The 25,100-nt window shown below is 48.0% G+C and overlaps 3 protein-coding genes across 9 annotated transcripts in view; all 3 read left to right on the forward strand.

Moving 5' to 3' along the window:
* Positions 1 to 6,499, forward strand: part of CLIP1 (CAP-Gly domain containing linker protein 1) — a 61,726-nt gene extending 55,227 nt beyond the window's left edge. For 3 of the 6 annotated variants that reach the window (XM_032128319.1, XM_032128320.1, XM_032128321.1), the window contains 6 exons: positions 3,134 to 3,251; positions 3,515 to 3,674; positions 3,783 to 3,829; positions 4,643 to 4,648; positions 4,783 to 4,907; positions 5,547 to 6,499. In XM_032128319.1, coding sequence (XP_031984210.1) covers positions 3,134 to 3,251; positions 3,515 to 3,674; positions 3,783 to 3,829; positions 4,643 to 4,648; positions 4,783 to 4,907; positions 5,547 to 5,769 — 679 coding nt within the window. In that variant the 3' untranslated portion in view covers positions 5,770 to 6,499. Of the gene's footprint in view, positions 1 to 298; positions 432 to 583; positions 605 to 2,865; positions 2,934 to 3,133; positions 3,252 to 3,514; positions 3,675 to 3,782; positions 3,830 to 4,642; positions 4,649 to 4,782; positions 4,908 to 5,546 lie in introns of those variants that run through there. The other 3 variants (XR_004243701.1, XR_004243702.1, XM_032128323.1) reach the window with 3 other exon arrangements.
* Positions 6,500 to 7,297: 798 nt separating this feature from the next.
* Positions 7,298 to 16,196, forward strand: VPS33A (VPS33A core subunit of CORVET and HOPS complexes). The gene is made up of 13 exons (XM_032128324.1): positions 7,298 to 7,433; positions 7,610 to 7,675; positions 7,755 to 7,882; positions 8,353 to 8,542; positions 9,334 to 9,450; positions 9,825 to 9,999; positions 10,716 to 10,909; positions 12,576 to 12,702; positions 12,870 to 12,937; positions 13,395 to 13,532; positions 13,906 to 14,043; positions 14,187 to 14,355; positions 14,779 to 16,196. Exons 1-13 carry the CDS (start codon positions 7,332 to 7,334, stop codon positions 14,970 to 14,972), a joined length of 1,806 nt encoding a protein of 601 aa, XP_031984215.1. The 5' UTR covers positions 7,298 to 7,331; the 3' UTR covers positions 14,973 to 16,196.
* A 4,759-nt stretch (positions 16,197 to 20,955) lies between these two features.
* Positions 20,956 to 24,801, forward strand: DIABLO (diablo IAP-binding mitochondrial protein). Of its 2 annotated transcripts, none has more exons than XM_032128125.1 (6): positions 20,956 to 21,025; positions 21,670 to 21,778; positions 21,972 to 22,103; positions 22,978 to 23,088; positions 23,211 to 23,307; positions 24,175 to 24,801. In XM_032128125.1, exons 1-6 carry the CDS (start codon positions 20,979 to 20,981, stop codon positions 24,387 to 24,389), a joined length of 711 nt encoding a protein of 236 aa, XP_031984016.1. In that variant the 5' UTR covers positions 20,956 to 20,978; the 3' UTR covers positions 24,390 to 24,801. The 2 variants fall into 2 exon arrangements, with proteins under 2 accessions (XP_031984016.1, XP_031984017.1); XM_032128126.1 differs by having other exon boundaries at positions 21,975 to 22,103.
* Positions 24,802 to 25,100: the final 299 nt, after the last annotated feature.

A 25,100-nucleotide genomic window follows, 5' to 3' on the forward strand; every position in this document is an offset into this window, starting at 1 on the left:
GTTTGTGTTTCAGTTAGGTCAAATCTCTAGCAATGGTTTTTTCACCTTCCCTCCACCCCCAGGAATTCTCTCCCTCTATTTTAGCATCCCCTCATATGAAATAGTCCAGCTGGGAGTGCCAGGAGTTTGGTGTTTGTGGATCATGGGGGGTTCTGTGTTGCTCAGCTCGTTGGGTTCAGTGTGGGTTGCTGTCTGACTGTCTTTGAGCTTCGCTATTTATCGATACTCATTTCATTCCTCTCTCTTCCCTTTCCTGCCCTTGCTTCCCTTGCTATATCTGTGTGTCTTTAATGGTAAGACTCAAGAAAGTCTATCCACGTTACAATAAATAATTTACTTTTTTTTTAGTAAAGTTGTTGTACATATTTTGGCTGCCTTTGTCCCTTGGTGTCTTGCTTTTGTTTTGTAAAACACTCAGCTCTATATATATATATATACATATATATAAAATGAAAAAAAAATCTATATATTTTTTACCAAAACAGAAGAGGCCCTTGGTGCAAATATTGTTCTTCCTTACAGTATTTTGCATTTGTACTCCATGTTTCTAACATGTGGTTCTTGTTATCTTGCATTTTTAAAGCTTACCCAGTAGCACTTTATGGTATTTGCTTCATTCTTAGAATTTCTTATTTTTGTAGTAAGGGAAGAATCTGGGTGATTTTTTTTCTAATGTTAAACCAAAACAAACCTCTTTCTCCCACCACTTCCACACACTGCTCAGAACATGGTTTGAGCTTCTCAAGAAAGTGAAGTTTTAAAATGATATCAAAATGAAAAAGTCATTTTTATTACTTTTTATTACTTTTATGTAAGCAGATGTTTTGGACTTGAATTGACAGGGAAAAATGTTTAGTTCACCAAATCAATTTTTTTTTCAAAATAAATCATTTCCACAAGATTTTCCTTGCAAGCTCTCCCAGTGCAGCTATTTCACATTCAGCAGCTGCTCCTTAGTTTGTCGTGTGTGACTCCCACTGCACACGATGCTCCCAGCATCGTCCACTTCCAGCAGCAGCCAAGACTCTGCCTGGAAGTGAACTGTGATCCATCCACGCTTAGGGATCAGCACCTTTGTTAGTTTGTAGCTTCTCCACTTCCAGCATTTTTTGGGTCTCCCACTGGAGCAGCTCCTGGAGAGACTCTTGCGAAAGAAACCCAAAGCTCCAGCACAGGGACCTCCTTCCCCCTCTTGTTTTCTCTCCTCTTTTCTTCTCTCCTTTCTCTCCCCTTTTGTTTTAGCATTCGAGCTCCTGTATTGAGTCTGTAAATATTTTATTTCTATCCTTACACCCTGTTTGCCTTTTTCAACCACCTGTGTTGTGGTGGTTGAAGCCGAGCCCGACAAATGGCGAATTAACCATGTTTGTGCCAAAAGCATCTCTTTGGTCCTGATCTCTCAATGAAGATCTGACCAAGTGGAAACATTGGCTCAATCACAAGCTCTTGAGCATGGCTGAGTCCCTGGGGTTTCCATCTGCCCTTCCCAAGCTGTGTGCAACGGCACAGGGACGCTCGGGAGAAGTCTCGGGTGCAGCAAGAGCTTGTGAGCAGCAACTTCCAGATGTGATTCCCAGATGTCCTCAGGGTTTACTTCCCAGCAAATCCTGGATTTGCAGCTCTTCTCTGTCAGCAGCACCCCGTGCACTGATGGCACATTCTTTCCTACACCACCACGTGCCTTTGATGCACTCAGCAAAGCACTGAAAACCGCAGGATAGGCTGGAGCACTGAGAATCCTGCAGGAGAACACGGAGGTGGCTGTGGAGTTTTTGAGTGCTTTGCTGACTCGGGGCTGGCCAGGGGCTCTTTACATGCCAGTGCCCTTCTGGGTTTTATTAACAAGACTATAACTTGTATCTGAAGGCAAGATCACACAGTCTGCAAGTTGTTGTGTTCCACTTCTATTGATTCTCTCATTGTAAAAATATACCAAAATCAAATCAAATTTTGGTTCTTGTTTGGTAGCTGCCTCAGCTTTTCTAAACCCCAGATTCTCCACTTGCTGCTTTCATTCCTGAGTACAATCTGAACAATGGAAGAATTGCATTGATTGTGCTCTCATTGTTGAGTTGCCCATTTATCTCGAGTGGGTGAGATTTACTGTGTTTCATGGTCTGGGTATCGTGGCTCTCACTAACTGTAGATACCACAGAGATGGAAACTTTTCCATTTGAGCTCAGTAGCTGTCCCCTGAGCATCCTCTCACATGTATGGGCTCTGCTCCTGATGCTTCAGCAGTCCTGGAGAGTGTAGTGCAGTTTGGAGTCCCTGCAGGAGCTCAGAGCCAATAGCAGCACTGCTGCCTGTGCTGAAGAGCCAGTTCCTCTTGGAGAAAAGTAAACAGTTTGAAGTCACTTTTTTGTTGTTTTCTTTTTAAACCAAAACCTTCCAGCTTGTAAGGAAATTTGTAGCAATGCTCCTCACATCAGAGGACAGTTACTCACTCTGTGTGTTCTGTGAGCTGTCAGGAAGATCTGCTTGCACCAGTGTGAGGGTGCCTTGAGGCAGGAACTGTAGGCAGAAGTTGTATCTGTTAGACCCACAGAAAAGACTGGGAAAACTGGGCATATGTACACAGAAGGGTGTTGTGCCTGCTTTGGAGAATTTCTTTTTAACCCTTCTCCCATGAAGTAATACAAATCCCATGTTGTTTCTCCATGTGCAGGAAATGATGATGTCACTAAAATTAGTGAGGACCAGCTGATATTTCCGGCCTCATCCATGCTTTGCATGACAACTTGTACAATGAGCTTTGCATGCCTGTTTTGTTGCTTGTTAGTAATTTTCAAGAAGTAACAAAACTCTCGAGTTAGGTTTTGTGGAACATTGTGCAACATGTTTGTTTATCCTATATCTCCCCAGTCTGTTAACTTGCTCCTTTAAATTCAAATGGATACGGTGCTATGCAGATTCTGGCATGTACTACCTAGGTAAAGTTTTTGCTTTGTTTCCACAGTTGTAACACCTGAAATGTTTATACATATATAAAACCTTAGTCAAGTAGCAAATTGTAATTTGTTTTTTAAGAACCACTTCTTGCAGTAGTTTAATACTTGAAATTAAATGACACTAGGCCACTAGAGTTATCCGTTCATTAGATGACTTCCGGTTTTACTTGGTTTTCTTTTAGAGAATCAACTTTAAAAAAAGAAATTGATGAAGAGAGAGCATCTTTACAGAAATCCATCAATGTTACTAGTGCCTTGATCACACAAAAAGATGAGGAACTGGAAAAACTCAGACATGAGGTAAATGAGGAGTGGGATGATTCCTAATTTCAATTAAGTTGCAGCCAGAGGTTTTGTGTGCTGGCTCCTGACGAGCTGGCTGATCATTTTTCTTTCATGTGGCACAGTTAAACCTTAGCCTCAAATCTTTAGATACCTGTGCTGAGACAGGTGATTCCTGGCACGTGATGTTGGTGGCTGTTCAGCCCTTGCTTCAAGGGCTGTGGCCTTGGTGCTCTGACTTGGTGCTGGAAGGTCCAAGTGCTCTCAAACAACTCTTCCAGATCACGGTGCTCCGGGGAGAAAACGCTTCTGCAAAAACCCTGCAGTCAGTGGTGAAGTCACTGGAGTCTGACAAACTGAAACTTGAGGAAAAGGTGAAGAACTTGGAGCAAAAACTCAAGGAAAACAACGAGCAGCCTTTAACTGTAATGAGCCCCTCAGGTAAAGCAAGAGCCACGCCACTGTCCGTGCCCTCAGAGACTGTGACATTATTTCTGACTGAGCCATCACACCAGTCACATTGTACCTTGTTTGGTTTTTTCTTTACAGGTGATGCTGCTACTCTGCTTCAGGAGGAAATTGCAAGAGAGAAGCAGGTACTGGATGTGCACATGAGCATGCTGAACCAGCAGTGGGGCTGTAGGGGAGGGGAATATGCCAAAGACAGTCCTTACCAGGTTTTATCAGTCAGGATTTTAACGGGCAGATTTATCTTGTAGCCCTTAGCTTCTGAAGGGAAATATCAGTAACAGTAAATACTAAGAATAAAGTTATGAGTGATACTGGAGAAACAGTTCAGATTATGGGAATGTGAGGAAACAAGCAGGAAATAAGGGTGGCAAGTTGTGCCCTGCAGCCTGTCAGAGGTATAGCCCAGCAGAGCACTCATTGCTCCTTGGCCTTCTTTCTGAAGGTTTCTTGGATGTGCATGAGGAAAAGCTGTGGCCCACCTGCAGCTGGTGCTTGCCGTCTTGGAGAAATGGCCTCCCTGAGCTCCCGGGTACCTCTAAGCTTCTGCAGCTGAAAATGTTGGCCATGGCTTCTCCCTAACTGCAGAACTGGACTCAGAACAAGGGTTGGCAGCAGTGGAGAAGGAAGGTGCTCAGCTGGCACATGCTTGGGGCCAGGAAGATGTGATGCAGAGTAGGACAGTCATAGTGACCTCGTGAAGTGCTGCTTCCCAGGGGCCTGTGCCAACAAATGCCCAGAAAAGATGGTCAGAATAGAATCACCTTCTGCTCACAATAAAGCCTTTGTTAGATCATGAACATCAGTCACAGTGATTTAAAAATGTCCTTCCCAGTAGTGCAGCCATCAGAACTGTCATGAACATACACTAACCACCAATCTTTTTCTGGTTTTCTGCCTCCCTGAATTCACCTGCTGATGGCAACCCTTCCTTCCACCAGGGCGAGGTTAGTTCCACTTCTTTGCTTCCCTGTTAATTTGCCAAGTGTTCCTTGGTTACATTCAGCAGCGCTGAACCCCGGGGCTGGGGCAGGTGCCATCCCCCTGCCCCTCTGACTGTCCTTGTCCTTGGCTCTCCTAGATCGACTTCCTGAATTCAGTGATAGTGGATCTGCAAAGGAAAAACGAAGAATTGAACTTGAAGATACAAAGAATGTGTGAAGCAGCCCTCAATGGCAACGAAGAGGAGATAAATAACTATGACAGGTACAAATCCTAAAGGAAACCTTGGCTCTGGTTCTGGAACTTGTTGGTAGAGCGATTTGGCAGCTGTGTGACGCAGCAGCTGATCTCAGCTGTCAGGAGGGACAGACAGAGCTTTCCCCAGAAAGCAGTGGTTGAATCCAGCCTTCTTCTTACGCTGTGGTGTAACTGGTGGTGCAGATGATGCTCTGTAGTTATCAATCACAAATGCTGATGTATTGTGACATGTCTGTTGTCAGACTTGGTGAATCCAGCCTTTTTCCAAGTGCAGAAGAGTCTTTGCTCCCAAGAGGCTGTAGCTGTGTTGGGATGGGATAATCCAATCCAGAGAATTAGAACTAAAACCTAATTGATATATCATGACTTCACCTGTTTTAAGGGAAAAGAGGACCTTGCTTACCTGTGTTTCTTTTAGATGTCTCTGCACAAATATTTGCAGAAACAGTGGCTTGTTTAGTAAATATTAGAGTGTAGGGGATTGTGGGGGCACTGCAGGGTGATGGAGAAGGGGTTTGTATCCTATTTTTTGTTGGCCTCTGTGGCATTTCCTGAGTCTCAGTAACCACGAGCTCACTGTGCAGGGCCGTGGGCCTTGCTCCTGCGTGACAGAGGCACTGACTTGTGCTGGTGCTGCTCTTGCAGTGAGGAGGAGAGCCTGTCCAAGAAGAAGCCCCGTCTCTTCTGCGATATCTGCGGCTGCTTCGACCTGCACGACACCGAGGACTGCCCGACGCAGGCGCAGGCGCTGGAGGAGCCGCCGCACTCTGCCCACCACGGCAGCCGGCGCGAGGAGCGGCCCTACTGCGACACCTGCGAAGTGTTCGGCCACTGGACGGCCGACTGCAACGACGACGAGACCTTCTGATGGCGGGGCCACGCCGTGCCCCACGGACCTTTGCACCACCAGCAGCCGCGTGTGCTGAATGTCAGGACAAGGGACAGCGGTTCTCGACCCCTCGCTCCCGCTGCCCTGCCCGCCCGCTCCAGAATCCCTACAAGCATAAATATTTTGCTCTTCCACTAATAAATACCCCGTCCCTTTTTAACGAACTTCAGTGAGAGATAAATAAATGATTTAACGAGTGACTTTATGCTGTTTGTTTCCAGGTTCTGGGTTTGTCCCGCCCTTAACAGGAAACGCCCCTGTGCTGTTGGATCTATTGATGGGAAAACATGTATAGGAATGAAGCACTAGAGTTATATTAAAGCTTATTTAAATACCTTAAAAATATGCTGTTAATTTTCATATTTGCACTAAACCATTTTAAGGCTGAATTTGTACATTTAGATTTTTAAGCTTTTTTTTGACACTGGACTGAGTTGAGAAATATTTCATCTTTATTTTCATTTACTCCTTTGAGTGCGATGTCGCTTGGTGCCGTGAGCTCTGGGTTGTGGTTTGGTGTGAAACGTGGAAATGATGCAGGTAAGGAGCTGCTGGGGGTTTTTGGAAACCTGTATGCTGTGCACACCTGTGCACACCTGAAACAGTTCGTGGGCCATCCCTGTTTTGCATTCTTTGAGCTTCTATATAGTGCGTGTGATGTGTGTGTATATATGCATATATATAATAAAGTTATATTTTGGAAAAAAAAGAAGTGTGCTTTCTTTTCTGCCTTTCTATTTGGAGTGTGAGGGGTTCCACGTGGGGACAGAGGTGCCCAGGGGCTGCACTGTAACTCACAGAATCCATCAGCTGGGAAGGGACCTCTGAGATCACCAAGTCCAACCTATGACAGAACACCACCTTGTCACTGTGACCACGGTACTACTGAGTGCCACGTCCAGTCCTTACTTAAATACCTCCTGGGACTCCCCCACCTCCCTGGGCAATATTTAATCACCCGTTCAGTGAAGAGATTCTTCCTGATGTCCAACCTGAACCCCTCCTGGTGCAGCTTTAGCCCGTTTTCTGTCCCTGTTCCCTGGGAGCAGAGCCCGACCCCTCCCCTGCGGCTGCCCCCTCCTGTCAGGGAATTGTGCAGAGCCACAAGGTCCCTCCTGAGCCTCCTCTGCTCCAGCCTGAGCTTCTTTCCCAGCACCCTCAGCCGCTCCTGGTGCTCCAGATCCTTCCTCAGGTCCGTTCTCTCCCCTGGACACGTCCCAGCCCCTCAATGTCCTTCCTGAATGGAGGCCCCGGAACTGGCCACAGGACTCCATGTGCGGCCTAAGCAGTGCCCCGTGCAGGGGGGAAGCGGTTCCCTAGTACCGCCGGTCACACCGTCCCTGGTACAGCCCGGTGCAAGTGAACACACATGAACACAAACACACGTGAACACGGACACGCCTGACCCCGTACGGACACAAACACACCGCGCACACGCGAGCGCTGCCGGCGGCCGGCGCTGTCCCTGGCGCCCCGCCCTGCTCAGTGCGGCTGCGCGGCCCCGCCCCGCGGTCACGTGCGCGGCCGGGCGGGCGGGGGCGATGGCGGCGCACCTGAGCTCGGGCCGGGTGAACCTGACGGCGCTGCGCGAGGCGGGGCGGCGCGAGCTGCGCGAGTTCCTCGACAAGTGCGCGGGCTCCAAGGTGGGCACAGCGGGGCCGAGGGGGCGGCGCGGGCTCCAAGGTGGGCACAGCGGGGCCGAGGGGGCGGCGCGGGCTCCAAGGTGGGCACAGCGGGGCCGAGGGGGCGGCGCGGGCTCCAAGGTGGACAGGCGGAATGCAGCGTGCGGCCGGTCTGATCCCGCCGTCCCTTCCCGCAGGCCATCGTGTGGGACGAGTACCTGACCGGCCCCTTCGGGCTCATCGCGCAGTACTCGCTGCTCAAGGTAAGCGCCGCGGGGTTCGGGGGCAGGCGGCCGGGCCCCTCCGGTCCCGCACTCGGCTGACGGCCGGGCCTCCACGCAGGAGCATGAGGTGGAGAAGATGTTCACGCTCAAACCGGGCCGGCTGCCCCCGGCCGACGTCAAGAACATCATCTTCTTCGTCAGGCCCAAGCTGGAGCTGATGGACATCATCACGGACAACGTGCTCAGGTACCGCGGGCAGGGCAGCGCAGGGCAGGGCGGCCGTGAGGAGGGGACAAATGTGGCCTGAACCACCTGTGCAGGGAAGGAGGAACTATGTGCAGACCCCAAGCTGCAGCACAGCCACTCTGGGGCTTGAATGGTAGTGCGAGACACCCTGGGCAGGAGGGTTTCACCTTGGCTGCGATGCAGAGGGTGCATGCCTTCCTGTGAGGATGTACATTCCGTCTAATTAATTGGAATGAGTCAGGCTTGGATTGCTGTGCCTTTTGGGAACTGCAAGACAACCACGTCCCCTTGCCCTGGTGTCAGAGCTGTGGCTGTACAAGGCTGGACACTGACATCAAAAGCTGGAAGTTGGCAATAACCCAGTGCAGAGTTCCAGTTTCATGTGAATGCAGTGCTCCCTGCCCGTGGTTTGTGCTGCCCCCGTGTGCAGTGAGTGACCGTGTGCTGCGCTCCTGCTGTGCCTTTCCTAGGGAAGACAGAGGCCGCTCTCCGCAGAGGGATTTCCACATCTTGTTCGTGCCACGCCGCAGCCTCCTCTGCGAGCAGTGGCTGAAGGAGCAGGGCGTGCTGGGCTCCTTCATCCACCGCGAGCAGTACAGCCTGGACCTGATCCCCTTCGACGGAGACCTGCTCTCCATGGAATCCGAGAGCGCCTTCAAGGTGAGCACTTGACTCATCCTTGAGGAAAAATGCGATGTGGTTTTGTGCTGGATGTTGCTGGTGGTGCAGCAGCTCTCAGAGGGTTTGCAGGTGACCTGCACAGCAGGGAAAGGCCTTGCAGAGCAAGCGGGGCTTGATCCTGAGGCCTGAACTTTGTGTGTGTTTTCACACTAAATGCTGAAGGAACAGTCACTACACCAAGGTGCAATCCAGTTCCTCCAGCTTCAGCTGCTGGTGTTATTGTCACAAATGGAGCGTTCCCGAGGCTTAAAGCACTCAGGTGTCACAAGGAGCCAGCATGGTTTGTGTTGCTGCTCAGCCAGGGAGCCATGTATGATGGTTCTCACTGCACTGAGCATTAACAGCTGTCACATCCCAGCTGTATGTCCTGCATTCCCAGAGTGCTGCATCCAGGGACAGGATGGTTTGGGAGTTTCTTGGCCCTCTCTGCCCTATGATGTGTAGCCCAGAGGATGTGTCAGGGCTTGCAGCTGTAATGAGGTACTGGGTGCTCAGATTGGCCTAATTAGCAGGAGAGGGTCCTTGCAGTCACTTTCTTTTACTCCATCAGACTGGGTTTGTGTTCAGAGTTCAAAAATATTATATTGTCTGGTCATCAAAAAAATGATTTCATGTAGTGACAGCACAGATAACAAGGTCCATATTTGCCAACAGCCATAGTTTTGTCCCCAGCCTGTGTCTCCTCTGAACTGTTCACATGGACCTCACTCTGCTGTGGAAGCAGCTGTGTTGGATTGACACCTTGCATCAGAATCCCTCTTGTTCTTTAGGAATGTTACCTGGAGAGCGACCAGACCAGTCTGTACCATGCAGCAAAGGGGCTGATGACACTGCAGGCTCTCTACGGAACCATCCCGCAGATTTTTGGGAAGGGCGACTGTGCTCGGGTGAGGCTGAACAAATGCATCTTGTTCTTTGGAACTGCCTTAAGGAGTGTTTGGTTAAATGCACCTCTGGGTTTTTTTAATCCAGCCGTAACACACACTGCTTCTCTCTGATCAACCTGTGGTTTAATTGGTATCTTTTGTGGTGGGGGAGTAGCTTGAGGTGTATGCAGTGCTTTGGCCATCGCTGTCTTGCGGAGCTTCAGAGAGCAGCAGAGAAGGACTTCTGTTTTCTCAGTCTCATCCTGCCCCATCCATCAGCCAGTCTGTACCTCCTGCCATCCCCTTCCTTTACAAGCATGTGCCTGTAGGGCCCAGACGTCACATCCATCTGCTGTGGCCTGCACCATAACCAGAGTGATGTGATTTCCTTCCAGCACGTGGCCAACATGATGATCAGGATGAAGCGCGAGTTCCCTGGGAGCCAGAATTCCATATTTCCCGTCTTTGATACCCTCTTGTTGCTGGATCGCAATGTGGACCTGCTGACCCCGCTGGCCACGCAGCTGACATACGAGGGGCTGATAGATGAGATTTATGGGATTCAGAACAGTGAGTCCTGCAGGGAAGGAGCAGGTTTCCCATGTCCTAGGAGAGGTTTCCCGTGTCCTGGGGCAGGTTGCAGTGTGTTGAGTGGGTTTGTGCTTCACTAAATGGGTGTGATGTGGGAGCAACTCAGCAGAAATCAATGTGGGGTTGGTTCAGTCCCAAGCTGGAGCCCATCAAGATCCACTCTGGCTCTTTTTGCCTGGGAGGAGGAGCGAGGTACAGTCTGTGGTTACTGAAAGGGGTATTCTGGCTGTTGGTTGGCTGCAGTCACAGTGACGCAGCATGGAGCGTGTGAGTGGAAATGTTGGTGTGTGCCTTCAGCATCCATCCTGGCTGGATCACTTGCCACACTGAGGGAACAGGGACAGTTTGTGAAATGCCATTTTCAGAATGCTCTCCTGCCCTTCAAGGGGTAAGAAAACTCCAGAGAGGCATTTATGGGCTGTAGTCCCTCCTGCTGAACTGGACGGGCTGCCTCCAAGCCTCTCTGAAAGCAGGGCAGCTGGCACTCGGGTTCTGATGTTTCTGTAGGTCCCTGGCTGAGTACAGTGAGACTCTCCTTAATTAACACACAGGCACTGAGTGGTTTGAGTGTTTGTATTTGCTTTGCTGCTCAGAGCTGTGTCCAGCTCAGGAGACACATTTCCACAGCCTGCTGATCTTAACTTCTGGTGATGAAGTTCCAGTCCTTATAAGGGTCATTTCTCTGCATTTGGTAGCTTATGTGAAACTCCCTCCTGAGAAGTTTGCCCCAAAGAAGCAGGGTGAGGGTGGGAAAGATCTCCCCACTGAACCCAAGAAGCTCCAGCTGAACTCTGCAGAAGAGCTTTATGCTGAAATCCGAGACAAGAACTTCAATGCTGTGGGGTCAGTGCTGAGCAAGAAAGCCAAGATCATCTCAGCAGCCTTTGAGGTAAGACCTGTGTCCAACACTGCATCAGGTAATTCACAGTCTGTCTTCAGCAGGGCTGGGACTGGCAGCTCAAGCTGCTCCCATGCAGTAATCCCCCATCCAGAGAAAAACCAGGTAGTCTTCAGAAGCCTTTCCAGTCTGTTCCCCTGCCCTGGGATGAGGTCAGCTGCACTTGGACTGTTCTGAGTAGGTGTTGGTCAAATCTCCTTTTAAGAAGCCCGTAGTAACGTGGATCCTCATTTCTCCCCACACCTCTGTTCTGGGGCTTTCCCTCTGCTCAGAGCTTGCCTAACCCACCCTTGTGCTGTGTGAGCCCATAGTTCCCATAACAGGAATTGATCTCTGCAGTCTGCAGAACAGTCAGGTGCTGCTTCCCAAGAAGCCAAAGGTGGTTTTTAGTGTGCTGATCAGTTCCACTTGGCTGCTCTTGTTACCTGTTCCCTGAAACGTCCTTTCCCCTTCAGGATGCCAAGAAAAGGCTTTAAGCAATAAAACACTAGAATGTGCTTTCACAGACTATTATGGTTGGCATCAAAAACAGTAGAAATGTGCAAAAGACAGTTGTCTTGCAGGAGGTTTGAACTTAAAATTCATGCTCACGTGTCACCTCCAACAAATCTGAAGAGCTGTGTGGGGGACATTTGTGGTTTTGTTGAAGACATCCTGTTGATGAGTCATAAACTGAGGTCCCGTATCTCGTCTTCCTGACCTCATGGGTACTCTCAAAAGAATTTGTTTCATTCTTTGGTTGTATTTCCTTTGGGGGGGCTTTTTTAGCCTCTTCACCTGTGCCACATCTAAGATGAGGTAGTGGTACCTTAACTGAAACACTGAGTGCTCAGCCTCATCCCCCAGTGCAGGTCTGCTTCTGCACTATTAGTGCTGGAGGTGCTAAAGATGGATTGTTCATACTGGTTGTTAAGAAAAGAGAATTTTAAGAAATTTTCAGCAGTAATAGGTGATAATGAAACAGCAGCATATTGGCAGCAGAGGACTAGTTAAATTGCAGGCTCCATCATGATTCTCCTGCCTGCACTTGCCCATTTAAATCCTTCACATATGAGTCAAATTATTACTATTTTTATTCCAAGTTGCAGCAAGAGGCAAGTAGCCCAAATGCAGTGCAGACCTTTGGAGCTGAACTCTGCATGGTGCTTCAGCACATCCTGCCTCAAAACATGGCATGTTGTTGCCACCAAGTAGAGTGAATGGCAGACCCTGCCAGCCCAATTCCTCAGCACCTTTCACTCCTCCTCCAAGGAAAGATGTTCCCCAGCTCTGACAGCACTGGCCTAGAGCTCCATGTCAGCCAGCAAAGTAATTCCCCTTTGTGTGAAAAAGGGCATTTTCCATGGTAGGGAAACTGAGGAGCAGATAGTGATGGCTGGAGTCATCAAATGTGGATAAAATGATTTACAACACTGGGATAATGGAAAATAACAGTCTAATGATCCTGCTGTATTATGTGCTGCCTCTTCTCGTGAGCCAAATGCTGTTACAGGTAATGCTGTGACTTCAGTGTAAGCATCTAAAGCCCTTTGTCTAAAAGGCTGCATGGCTCTAAACTCCTTACAGGGAGTGCAATAAAACAGTTCTTCATGATAAAATGATCTTGTTGGTGTTACTAATGTGAACAAGGCCTAACCCAAGCGATGGATTTCTTCAGGAAAGGCACCACGCCAAGACTGTTGGAGAGATTAAGCAGTTTGTGTCCCAGCTGCCTCACATGCAGGCAGCGAGGAGCTCACTGGCAAACCACACCTCCATCGCAGAGCTCATCAAAGACATCACCAGTGAGTAGGAATAATGTAAATCCAGCAGGATGCCAGATAACGTGATGGACATCACTCAGCCTGGCAAAAACTGGCTTTGCTCCATCCAGTGCATCTCTGCTGAAACGTTAAATGTAAAACATGAGCTGTCAGTTGCTGTTGTATTGATTTTCATTCTTTTCCCAAAGCATCTGAAGATTTCTTTGATAATTTAACAGTGGAGCAAGAGTTCATGTCTGGAATAGATACAGACAAGGTAAGTAGATAATGGCAATTAGCAACTCTTAAATCTTCAAAAAATGGGGTTTTTTTCCATTTGGATTTTTTTTGAGAGGAAACATCTGATCTAGATGATGTCCAATGAAATGGATCTCTGAATTACCTGTCACTGCCGTGCACAGCTGGGGTACTTTACCTGTCCTGGGGCATCCCATGCTCTGAGGGATCAGTGGAACATAGAAGATGGTTAATAAGAATTTTTCAGTACATCAGGCAAAGCCTGGCTACTGAGTGTGGAGCTGATGTGCTCTAGGGAGAGCCCAGGTGGAACCAGTGCTGCGTCACTGTTACACAGATGATCCTGAGCTGCCTGGAGAGCAGCTGCTCCTCTTTCGTGTTGTTTTGGAGATATAGGCAAACTAGATCTTTCTTTCCAGGTCTTACAGCCACTTTAACAATTCTTTAAATAACTGCTTATGTATTTTATTTAATAGGTTAACAATTATATCGAAGACTGCATAGCTCAAAAACATCCATTAATCAAGATACTGCGTCTCGTTTGCTTGCAATCTGTGTGCAATAGTGGGCTGAAGCAGAAGGTTCTGGACCATTACAAAAGAGAGATTCTCCAGGTTAGGCTCTAGCATTTGGAGGAATAAATTCCTGAGAAAATCCACATCAAATCTTCAGCTCTGCACTTCAATTCTGGACAGACATATCTTACTCCTGAATAATGTGTACAAAGGGAGCACTGGGTTTCTCTCTGAGCTGATGCTTGGGAGGTGCTTGTGTATTTTACAACATGTAGATACAGAAGTTTATATCACTTTTTACTATTATGATTTAAACACTCTAAATTGGATATACTCTACAGCAATCTTAACCGTGAAGCTTTTTTTAAATAAGCATATTTTTTAAACAAATGTGTTTGCTTTTTTTTGTTTGTTTTAAACACTAGTCATGGGTTATTGCTATGGTATTAAAGGTGATTTCTTCATATTGCAGACTTACGGCTATGAACATATATTGACCTTAAACAATTTGGAAAAGGCTGGACTCCTGAAACCCCAGACAGGTGGCAGGAATAACTACCCAACAATCAGGAAAACGCTGCGCTTGTGGATGGATGATGTTAATGAGCAGGTAAACATTACCTCTAACTACAGAATTATGTGCAGCAGGAAAACCTCCTTTTTTATTTAATGTTATTGATTTCTTTGAGGCAGTTTTGCAGCATGAGGTAGCACTGACCTGCTGCTCCCTCTGTCTCTCTCTGTGTCCCCCAGAACCCCAATGACATCTCGTACGTGTACAGTGGCTACGCCCCACTGAGCGTGCGCCTGGCCCAGCTGCTGGCCCGGCCGGGCTGGCGCAGCATCGAGGAGGTTTTAAAGATGCTGCCAGGGCCCCATTTTGAGGAAAGGCAGCAGCTCCCTACTGGCCTTCAGAAAAAACGTAAGTTTGGGTTTGTTTTCCCATGGTTTGCAGGGAAATGCATCTCTCTGAGGGTGGAGCGAGGCAAACTGAAATCAGGGCGGGCAGAGTCCAGGTCTCTGTCTCATGTGCTTGTCCCACAGCAGTGTCAGATTGACCTAACCCTCCTTTGACAAATTATTTGACTTCTCATCAGAGTACCAAAATAAACCCTAAACTTACACTGTGATTTTAATAAGTAACATCATGTGAAAGAGGGTCAGTGTCATTGTCAAACAGAAGCACATCCTGTAGCAACTCCAGAGCTGGGAGCAGACTGTGGATTGCTGTGCCCCAGGCTGCTCGTCTCCTCTAATTCAGGTCATTTGAGTTTAACTGATAGTTGATGCAGGGGAGCTCTAAAAATCAAACCAAGCCAACCTGGAACTCTGTGTGAACCCACAGGTCAGCATGGTGAGAACAGAGTCACCCTGGTGTTCTTCCTTGGGGGGGTCACATATGCGGAGATCGCTGCGCTGAGATTTCTGTCCCAGATGGAGGATGGAGGCACAGAGTACGTCATTGCCACTACAAAACTGATCAATGGAACAACCTGGATCAAATCCTTGATGGAAAAACTGGAGCCTGCCCCATTCTAGGGTGGGTGGTGAGAGACAGTCAATCTTGGAGGCCCTGTGCGACACAGGCACGTCAGCTGCTGGTCCTGGCACGGTTGCTCCGCTGGCGAAACACGGCAGTGAAGGAAGCTCTCCTGGGACCAGCTCATGAGCCAGTTACTCTCATCTCTTCTGCACTTGTGTTCCAGCTGTCTGTAGAAGTTCCAAGTAGACAAGCAGGGTTGAAAGGCACTAAGGATAAACAGTTAAGAGAGAGATCCCTGCTCATGGTCTGACCTGGCAGCCAAGAGCTGGGGGAGCGGGAATGGGCCCTGGTCCCTCTCTTTGGCAAATTGCTGCTTTTTTTCTTTCAGTTTGGCTTTGGTGGGAGATGTGATTACTGCTTTTTACCTTCCTAAAGTGCTGAGGAGGCAGGATGTTCTCTATTCCTGACTTCGTACCAGTATTCCCAGACTGTTTATCTCTCCCTGGTGCCTGATACATTCCATGGATGCATTGGATGTGTTAGTCAGAGATCTGCACACAGCTGTAACTGTGATCCTTAAGCATTTTACTTCACTTGTCTCCTGAAGGGAGCACTGTGAGGGGACTTGTTTGTCCTAGGTACACCCACCTGACTCTGAAAAGCTCCTCCACAGTATGAATGACATCAGTGTGTCCTGAGTTTATGGTTGAAGACACACAAACACTCCCTGTGTGGGCCTTGGGCCAAAAACAGCAAGAGCAGGGACCCAGTAAACAGTGGGTTTAAAACAGACACTTTTTTCAACCCCCTGTTCAGGTTATAAACTGTGGTAGTTGCTGTCACAAGCTGTTGTAAGCTCAAACTTTAAAAATGGAATTTTCCATGGGCTTGGTGGCTGGGCCCTTGGCGTACAAGAGGCAGCTTCTGGCTCCAGAGGCTGGGAAGGCAAGCAGGGTCTGTGGTGGTGCCTGTGCTGCTGCTGGGCACTGTCAGTGTCCTCACAGGCTTTAACAGCAGCCACTGAAGCCTCTCCCAAACTGCAGTTCAGTCTTAAAGACAATAAAAAAAGCCCACTTCTCACCTTAAAGCACTCTCTTAGCAAACATTTCTGCCTTAGTTATCATGTACAATATGTCCCAATAAATCCTTTCATTTTTCCAAGTTGTCACAGACGGTGGGTTTTGGTCTTTTATTTTCTGAGTTATGCCAAGTCAGACCCTCCACAGAGCCCCTCTATCTGTTTAACTCCAGTTATTAGAATAAAATAAAGATGTATTTAATCTTTTTTTGGAAGTGTTTGCACTCTCTCTCTCTAGAATACAAAAATAAACAAAATAAAACAAAGCCCTGCACTGTGGTAGCTGTGTCCTTGTCTCCCCATCCCAGGATAACTGAATAACTGAATTACTTCAGTTGAAACTATTTTTCTAACATCCAGGTGTTTTTAAATTAAGGCTCATGAAAAATTTCATAACATACTACATTAGAACTATTTGTGGGATTTCTTAACTTTTGCAGAAAAATACAATTTCAGTCACTGGAGGCTTTCTGCTTTGGGTGGGGAGGCAACTTGTAGACAGACTTAAAAAACATGCTGCAACTTCAGTGGTGCAAGAAGAGCAAACATGGATTGTTTGCTCTGCAATTCCACTTAAAGTAGCTAATTTCAGAGTATTTAAAAGGAAAACTGAATTAGGTTTGAATCAAAAAATAGATGTTACTGTGCAGAGAAAAACAAGAAATTGACGCAGAGCGTGTCCTTGGGTTGGCCTTGAGGGTCCAGAGACCCACACAGACCTACAGATAGTATCACAATTTCCAGGGTTTTTTTAAAATCTTAACAGTTGAAGAAATCCCAAGGAAATACTCACCAGGCTGGTTTCTGAGCTAAGGTCCTTCTGTGTAAAAGCTATACCACAGGTGAACAAAGGAAAGCACAAAAAGGCTGGCTCACCTTTCCCCGGCCAGCAAGTCAATAACACTAGAGGCAAAACTTTTTTTGATAAGAGTTTACACCAGACACTTGGTAAACTCTTAATTCATCACCAACATTGCTGCCTATTTTTTTGCAGCCTGCACCAGCACTGAGCCAGAACTGTGTAACCACTCCACCTAGACAAAGCCCCTTCCTGGAACTATTCAACAACAAAATAAAAGCCATCCTGATGTTGATGAATTCCCTGGAGGAGCAATTACTATTTAACAGGCTTCCTGAGCAGCTGATGATGTTCTGCTTCTGTCCAAGGCCCTGCTGACCATGCGGGTAATAATTTGATAACAAGAGAACCTAATTAAATTAAGGGACCATTTTCTACATCATAATATCTTTGTAGGTAAAAGATTTGATTTGCAGTACATAATCTTCCTTCTCTCTGCTGTCTGCATTACTACAAAAAAAGAAAGAAAACATTACCCAGCCTCTGCCCCAAAAGACTTTCACTTTTCATACAACATTATCAGAAGCAGTTTTGCTAAAAAATAAACATGCAGCCTGGCTCCCTCCTCCCCTCACTGCAAAGGAGCTGCAGCACTTGTGCTCTAAAAGGTCGGGATGACTCCTTGGGAGGGAGGGTAAGGGTGACATTACAGCAGTGACCTGGGGACAGTGCAGGGAGTAGGGGACCTTCAGCCCTCACTGCTTTTGGTAAAAGATCCTGGCTCAGCCTGCACAGTCCCACCTGGGGGATGAGCCCCAGCTGTGTGTGAGCACCCTCCTTGAGCAGCTCACAGAGCACAGGGTGCTCAGGGAACAGAGCAAGAGGCACTGCAGACTTTGAGATAACAGAATAAAACGTGTAAGATGACACAACGTTTTGTTAGAGGCAAACCCCCAATCTCAACAAATGCAGGTTTTGATCTGGTGACTCTAAGCCCTGGCAGTGGGACTCTGGAAATGCTGTTGCCAAAAGCCCCCAGGGGAAGGGGAGTGTTTGGCTGCACCGAGCACCACGAGCACCACGGCGCGGTCAGATCATAACCGGTGCTGACCACACCTAGAGCTCAGTCCTCGTGTGGGCTGCACACACACACTCTGCTCCTGCTCCCAGATCACAGCGGGATCAGCCTACGGCACAAACCGCTGCAAGACAGAAATTCAAGGGACAGCTGCAGACCAAAACTAGGGAGAAACACAAACTTGCCGAAGTCGAGCCCGTCGTCTGCCTGGGTAAGCAGTTTATTTCTTTATCAGCATTTTTCTAGCTAACCAGAAATCTCGCACAGCCTATAGACAGAAAACTAACGCTCTGAACAACAGGGAAACCACAGCTGTTTAAAAATGCTGAAACTCCTGTACTGTGTACGTGTGCCTGAGCTTGGAATGGAATGGCTGAACTCTTTTAACAACACCAAAAAGTGAATTCTTTATCACAAGAGCTCTTTTATAAACATTCTAAGTGGTGGGATGGGAATTCAGTTTAGTATAGCTGGCTTTAGGCTGTTTAGAAGAGAAATAATCCTTTCAGGCTAGTTTTTATCCTAAAAGTCTGATTTTAAACTCCCTTTATGTGTTTGACCAAGAGCGTCGATATTGTTGATCAAGCACAGTTGCAATCAAAATTTAAAAGAACATGTAAATTGAAGAGATGATAGAATTTTTCAGGTGGGTTTTCACAGCTTCAAATCTAAAGCCAGTGACTTTAGGGAAAAACTTCAGATTTAATTTAAACTAACAAATGAGCAATCACTTCCAAAGCAATGGTACATATGACAATACAATACAGTTACAAGATGAATTCTAAGGCACCTTATCCCATTTAACGGTTATTTTTAACGAGAGATATAAATATTTGCCTGTGCAAACTTGTATTTAAGCCTCAGTTTTCGTCATTCTTGAACAAAAGGCTCAGTTTGTGCCAGTACCTCCATTAGATGCAATTACAGCATTAAATATTAATGGTGGCTTCCTTGGAGGAATTGACCACTTTGATCAGAACACGCTGTTGGTAATGCACCATCAGCGGCCGCTCTGATCCTGACGCTTCCTGGACGCACAGCCACTGCCCTAAGGGAGAGATTCCAGGAGCCAGCTGGACTCTCTAAAAGCCCCCAGCCTCATGCACACAGCCGTGCCCACTGCCTGTGTCTGGCTTCCTTACCAGTCCTGACCCGGAGACTTTGATTAGATCCCAAACTCTCTTTCAACACCTTGGCAGGACTGAACAGGCCCACACCAGTCACTAACAATCCTCCAGGTGATCGACCCTCCTGATCACACGATTTCTCCCCAGTGCAGGGTGGGCTCCCTGCTGTGAAGACTCACCTTGTCCTTCTGCTTCCAGGCCGGGGAGGAGCAGGGATCAGCCAGCCCCAGGGAGCCGGGAGAGCCATGCCGGACTCCTTCGCCATCCACTTCCTCAAGGTGCTGAGGGAGCTGCTGGCCTTCGTGCTGTTCAGCTACACGGTGCTGCTCGGGGCGCTGCTGCTCGCCGGCTGGACCACCTACTTCCTGGTGCTTAAATGAGAGCTCTGCTCCTGCTCCTGCTCCCACGGGCTTTCCAGAGGCACCCGGCTCCACGGCGCAGCCCCGCACACGGGATGAAGGCTCCTTCCCCCTGCGCCAAACCTGCAAGAGTTTTGTGCTGTTACTGCCTCATCACAGTCTTATTTTCCTATGTAAAAACAATAAAGGTTAAAAGAAAAGGTATCCCTGTGTATGCACTTTGCAGATCCTTGTGGCTCTTGCAGATTCTTTGTGCCTCCTGGACGTTTGTTTCTGTTCCCTGAACTATTAAAAAGCCTCCCAGCAGTTTTCTCCTGAGATTCCCACCCTGCCAAGCGCAGCATAGGGGACGGCAGGGATGCAACACCATTCCAACATCTCAACAAACAAGTCCTGCCTTGTCCTACTCTGCCTCATTAAGGGTGTGAAGGCAGACACACAGAAATTACTTGTAATTTGTTTTAGAAGTCCTGGAAAAAGACATTTCAGATCAGCACAAGGTTCCCCTCTCCCTACAGTTTTACGAGGTACAGGGTTGTTACCTGGCGTTCTCAGGCTTTTCTACAAGTGTTTAAGATTAAATGAAGGATGTGTGATACACCACTTCCTCAGTAATGTAACCTGCTCTGAGTAACTGAGTCTCTGAGAACAGGAGAGAGAATAGGAATTTCTGCTATAAATAAAAAGAATTGATCTAATTGATCAAGGCCTTTTTGTGTGGAAGCCTTTGCTGGAAAAGGTAGAGATTATCACTAGCATGGAACTACCCAAAATCAAAGCAGCATCGTGTACTTTAGAACGACAAAGATGAATTAAACCAGTGAAGTGAGGAGCAGCATTTGTGCCTCTGAGTTGGTGATCATGATCTGTCCCTGCTGGAATTACCTTTTACCCAATGGGAGCTGATTTCAATCCAGATGCAGGGTTGGGTTTTTAGTTTCTTCCTTATCTTGGGGGTTCTGCCCAATGTCCTTGTGGCCCATAAATTCTGTAGTCCTTGTGTCCAAAGCCTTCTTCCCAAGCTTTGTTAATCATCCCCAAGATCTAAGATCACTGAAACACATCAAGCCCTAAACCTTAACGAGGCAATTCCGCCACCAAGTAATTTGGTTTTCTAACACCTGGACACCACTCAGCGCTTGTTGGCTGCTCTGTTTCACAGATGAAATCTTGTTGATGAGGCTTGAAAGCTACAAAGATCAAACCCCAAAGAACAGCCTTTCTTAAAGAGAATTTTTACACATCCCACATTTTGCAACAATTAGGCAGGACCCTGTTTCAATAATCCCCTTCTCATTCCCAGCAACTAGGCAAATTGTTGCCTGTTTCTGACCCTTAGGATGTTGGGCATCTCAGCAAAACACAGAGGACCTGTCTCCCAACACCACTTGTGCTCCACGGGGCTGTGACGGCGGAGGGGACGCGAGTACATCCCCGGGGACATCTCCCGCTCCCTCCCTCAGCCCCTGCTCCCTCACGTTCCCGCCACAGCCCTCACGGCCCCGCGCGCCCCTTCACGTGCCCCCGCTCTGCGCGTGCGCCGCGCTCGACCCCGCCCACGCCACCACACCCCGGCAGGTGCGCGCGGTGACGTCACTTCCCGCGCGCCGGGCGGGCCAAGATGGCGGCGGGCGGGCGGTGGCTGCGGAGCTGCTGCTCCGTGCTCAGGTACCGCGGCGGGCCGGGGGGAGAGGCTGAGGGGGAGACGTGCGGCACACACCGCGCTGCACACACCGCGCTCCCCACCCGCGGGCTGTAGGCTAAAGAGTACAGGGCATAAAAGAAGGAAAACCGACCAGTTGTTTTCATTAAAGTGCTGTAGAACAAAAGAAATTCTCATTGCTCTGTGCTTCTGTTTTTCCGCTCGAGTGTTTCCGTGATAGACCCTGACCCCAGGGCATTTGCACAGCTTGGGTTGTAAGTAAAACTGGCTAGAGAGACCCAAGTGTCGCTGGATTGTAACAAACCTGTCACATTTCTCATCTGCATGTACCTCACGCCAATTTTAAGCATATTTTTAACCTATTTTCCAATATTATTGACTATCAGCAGTGTGCTGGTACCAGATAACATACGTTTTCTCTCTGAAAGCATTAATAATGTACTAGTTACTATGCTTGTCTTTTCTTGCACTTACAATTAAACACTAATACAAAATTTAAAACAAACTTACTCATTACTCTTACATAGCTGCACCATAGAAGCCTGGCATAGACAAGTTCCCCTGGAACAGCTTCTGGGTGTTTTTCTTCTCTCTGATCCCTATTCCCACTGCACACAGGGGTGCTAAACTTTGCCTCTTGCCTTTCCAGACGCAGCTTCCCAGTTCTGGCCAGTGTCCGGCAGCGAGGCCTCTCAAGTGGACGGTGGCACCAGGCTGTGGGGCTGGGGGTGGCCCTGTGCGCTGTCCCTGTCGTGGAGGTACCCCCAGCACCCCTTTCCTTGCAACAGTTTAACACCCAAACCCACCTGTTTGGCCTGGTTTTCCTCCTGGGATTGCATCCTCTGCGAGCTTGGCCGTGCAGCCTCGCAGCGAGGCTTTTCCTCACCTTTGTGTTTGACTGGCATCCGTAGGAGGGCGATGGAAAGGTCACACGGGTGTCTTGTGTTGCAGCAGCAGGGCTCAGGGTCCCTCAGCAATGATGCCCTGATCAGAAGAGCCCTGTCCCTGGTGACAGACAGCACGGCCACGCTGCTCTCCCAGACCACCTACGCGCTGATCGAGGCGCTCACCGAGTACACCAAGGTGAGCTCGGGGGTCACACGCCTGGCACGAGCCACTGCTGGGAGTGCCAGCTGGTCTGGCACTAACTACACCTCTTAAACCACGCTCAAAATGAGCTTTTGCAAAATTAATTTAACCAAAGAGGTTTGGGGGGTTGAAGATGTTAGGTCCCTCGGGAGCTGTGGGGTCACTTTTACACCAAATGTGGAAGTTACTTTGAGCTTTGTTAAACTGTTGCTTTTGGATTAAAATTTGACAATCCTGGAATGGTTTGGGTTGGAAGGACCTTAAAGCTCTTCCATTCACATGGGCAGGGACACCTTCATTATCCTAGGGTGCTCCAAGCCCATCCAACCTGGTCTTGGACAATTTCAGGGATGGGGCAGCCACAGCTGCTCTGGGCAGCCTGTGCCAGAGCCTCACCACCCTCACAGCCAAGAATTTTTCCTAAACTAACCCCTACCTAATCTCATCTAACCCTTCCCTCTGTCAGTGTGAATCCATTCCCCTTTCGTGTCATTCCATGCCCTTGTAAGAAGTCCTTCTTTTTACTTAAGGCAAAACAACCCTGGAACTCAGAACTGGGGCTGAAGAAACTCACAGCAGTTATTTTTATTACCTGTGTACTGAGTTCTCTGTTCTTGGGCATTTTATTGCCCTTCTCTGCCTTTCTATGGCCATGAACTGAATTCCATCAGAAGAATGGAGTGAGCCATACATAAGTCTGAAACAACAAGACAGTTTTAATTTTGCAAATAAAGTGCCAGTTTGAGTAAAGCATTTGCATTCCAGTTTATCAAGTATCTAATTTTGCTAATTAACACCAGGTAACACTGAGACAATGCCAGAGCTGTGCAGGTTGTCATGGTAACTGTGCAAAATGATTCCTTCACAGGCAGTTTATACCCTGGTGTCTCTCTACAAGCAATACTCAGATCTCCTTGGGAAAATGAACTCAGAAGAGGTGGATGCAGTCTGGCAGGTGGTCATAGGAGCCAGAGTGGATGTAAGCAAACAAACCTCCCTTCCTTCACCCTGTGCCTCTCTAACCCTGCTCACAACGTTCTCCACAGCTCAGGAGAGCTCTCAGGTCTGTTACACCTTGTTAATGCTTTATCCTGCTCCTAGATGACCACCAAGCAGCAGGAATACCTCAGGCTGGAATCCAGTTGGATGACGGCACTGCGGCTGTCGGAGATGGCGGCAGAGGCCGCGTATCAGTCAGGTGAGCCTCTGCCCCTCTTCCCTTTCTCAACACAGCTCAGACACACAATGTGCATTCAGTTAACATCACAATTGACAGCTGGTGCCTAGTTTTTAGAGATCCTGACCACATACATTCTTTTTTTGGCTACAAGTCTGTAGATGCATTGAGAACTAGGCCTGGAAACTTCACATGTGGTTTAGGTCAAGACAAACCATGGCCAAAAATGTCTGAGGGAAGAGTTCAGTTATTTTTAAATGCAAAGCTCAAACAGTCCTGGGAGCCACAGAACTAAGAGTGCCTGTGAGTCCAGTAGGGCTTTCCAGCTGGACTCAGTTATATTAAAAAAGGTACAAATTTTGGTCTGTCGTCCATGGAGAGATTTGAGAGCTCCAAGGTTGAGTTATGGGCTGGTTTATGGTGAGTAGGCAAAGTTACTGGAACGGAGAGGGGAGGGAAAGCAGTGAATATACAGAGACACCCTAACTCTGTAAGTGCCTGGAAAAGACCCAGAATCTGTAGGAGCATGGAGGAGAATGGTGGGAGTTCACAGTGCCACAGGTGTTCCTACTGCTGTAGGTGCCAGGATGGGACAAGGACTGAAAGGTTCTGGCACACAAGGACTGTGCTGGGCTTAGCTCTCAAACCCACTGGCACAAGCTGATCACTCCTATCCAACTCCAGCTGTATCCTACTGGGATGAAAGAATTCAAGGGAGCAGTGAAATCTCAAAGCAGACAAATGGTTTGAGGTAAATGAACAGTAAAAGCATTGAGCATTAATACAGCCCAAGAGTCACCACAACACAGCAAAGCAGAAGATAATCCCAGCCATTTCCTTAGCTTCCAGTGCTCCTGCTAACCCCTGTGTGTCAATCCTTCCCTCCAGGTGCAGACCAGGCCTCTGTAACAGCCCGCAGCCACATCCAGCTGGTGAAGGCCCAAGTGCAGGAGGTGCGGCTGCTGTCCCAGAAAGCAGAGACCAAATTAGCTGAAGCTCAGACGGAGGAGCTCATAAAAGCCCAAGGAGAGGACTCCTCGTTGCCACAGGGTGTTTTAGGAAATACAGATCCAGGTGATGACCCTTACCTTCGGGAGGACTGAACAGAACTGGTGTCTGAGGGTCAATCACAAATTGAACAGTCCCAAGCTCTTAAGTGTGGGATAGTGTAAAACTGCTGAAATAAGCCTGTGATTCCTTTTTTTCCCCATGAAAACGATTGCTTTACAAATCAAGTATTTGGAAGGCCTCAATTTTGTTTGTAACTTACCTTGTTTGTAATACTTTTGGATTCATTTATTTAAATGCTTATCTATGCAAATGTGAAGACTGTTATCAGGGATGGCCTGGTGTTAAATGTGTCTCTGCTTGGAGGGTCCTGCTGCTCCCTTGGTGTGTTTGTGGGAGCTCATGAGGGATCAGACAAAGATGTGTATTTAAAGATCCTTGTTTTTAACCTGTGAGGTAAATGATGTCTGTGAGGAAATGCCTTTATTAAACTGTGCAACAGCAGCTCTTTGTGGGTGTGTCCATTTGGGGAAGAGATTAGGCCCTGCTTCCTATTTGATTTTAAAAGATTTTAACCTCTGAGTTGGCAACTGCACCAAATTACACTGAGCTACAGTCAGGGGGAATGTTTGCTCTGGAGCTGAGAACTTCCCATGGAGTCACCCAGGCTCTTGGTGCAGTTTTGTTCAGCACAGCAACTTATTTCGCCCAGAGTCACCTCTGGGGAAGGTTCCCCGGGAAGCAAAGGAGAGGTTTGATTTTCAAGATACTGTGGTTATAAATGAAACTGTTTTGGCAGCTGCTGT

This window comes from Corvus moneduloides, chromosome 18 (genome assembly GCF_009650955.1).
Source record: "Corvus moneduloides isolate bCorMon1 chromosome 18, bCorMon1.pri, whole genome shotgun sequence".
In the NCBI taxonomy this organism is placed as follows: Eukaryota; Metazoa; Chordata; class Aves; order Passeriformes; family Corvidae; genus Corvus; species Corvus moneduloides.

What these genes read in the sequence shown, in the direction of transcription:
- VPS33A (XM_032128324.1), top strand. Translation starts at nt 7,332, where the DNA reads ATGGCGGCGCACCTGAGCTCGGGCCGGGTGAACCTGACGGCGCTGCGC. An exon ending in GCTCATCAAAGACATCACCA is followed by an intron (nt 12,703 to 12,869) that starts GTGAGTAGGAAT and finishes CTTTTCCCAAAG; the next exon opens with CATCTGAAGATTTCTTTGAT. An exon ending in ACAAAAGAGAGATTCTCCAG is followed by an intron (nt 13,533 to 13,905) that starts GTTAGGCTCTAG and finishes TTCATATTGCAG; the next exon opens with ACTTACGGCTATGAACATAT.
- DIABLO (XM_032128125.1), top strand. Translation starts at nt 20,979, where the DNA reads ATGGCGGCGGGCGGGCGGTGGCTGCGGAGCTGCTGCTCCGTGCTCAG. An exon ending in AGCTGCTGCTCCGTGCTCAG is followed by an intron (nt 21,026 to 21,669) that starts GTACCGCGGCGG and finishes TTGCCTTTCCAG; the next exon opens with ACGCAGCTTCCCAGTTCTGG. An exon ending in TCATAGGAGCCAGAGTGGAT is followed by an intron (nt 23,089 to 23,210) that starts GTAAGCAAACAA and finishes TCCTGCTCCTAG; the next exon opens with ATGACCACCAAGCAGCAGGA.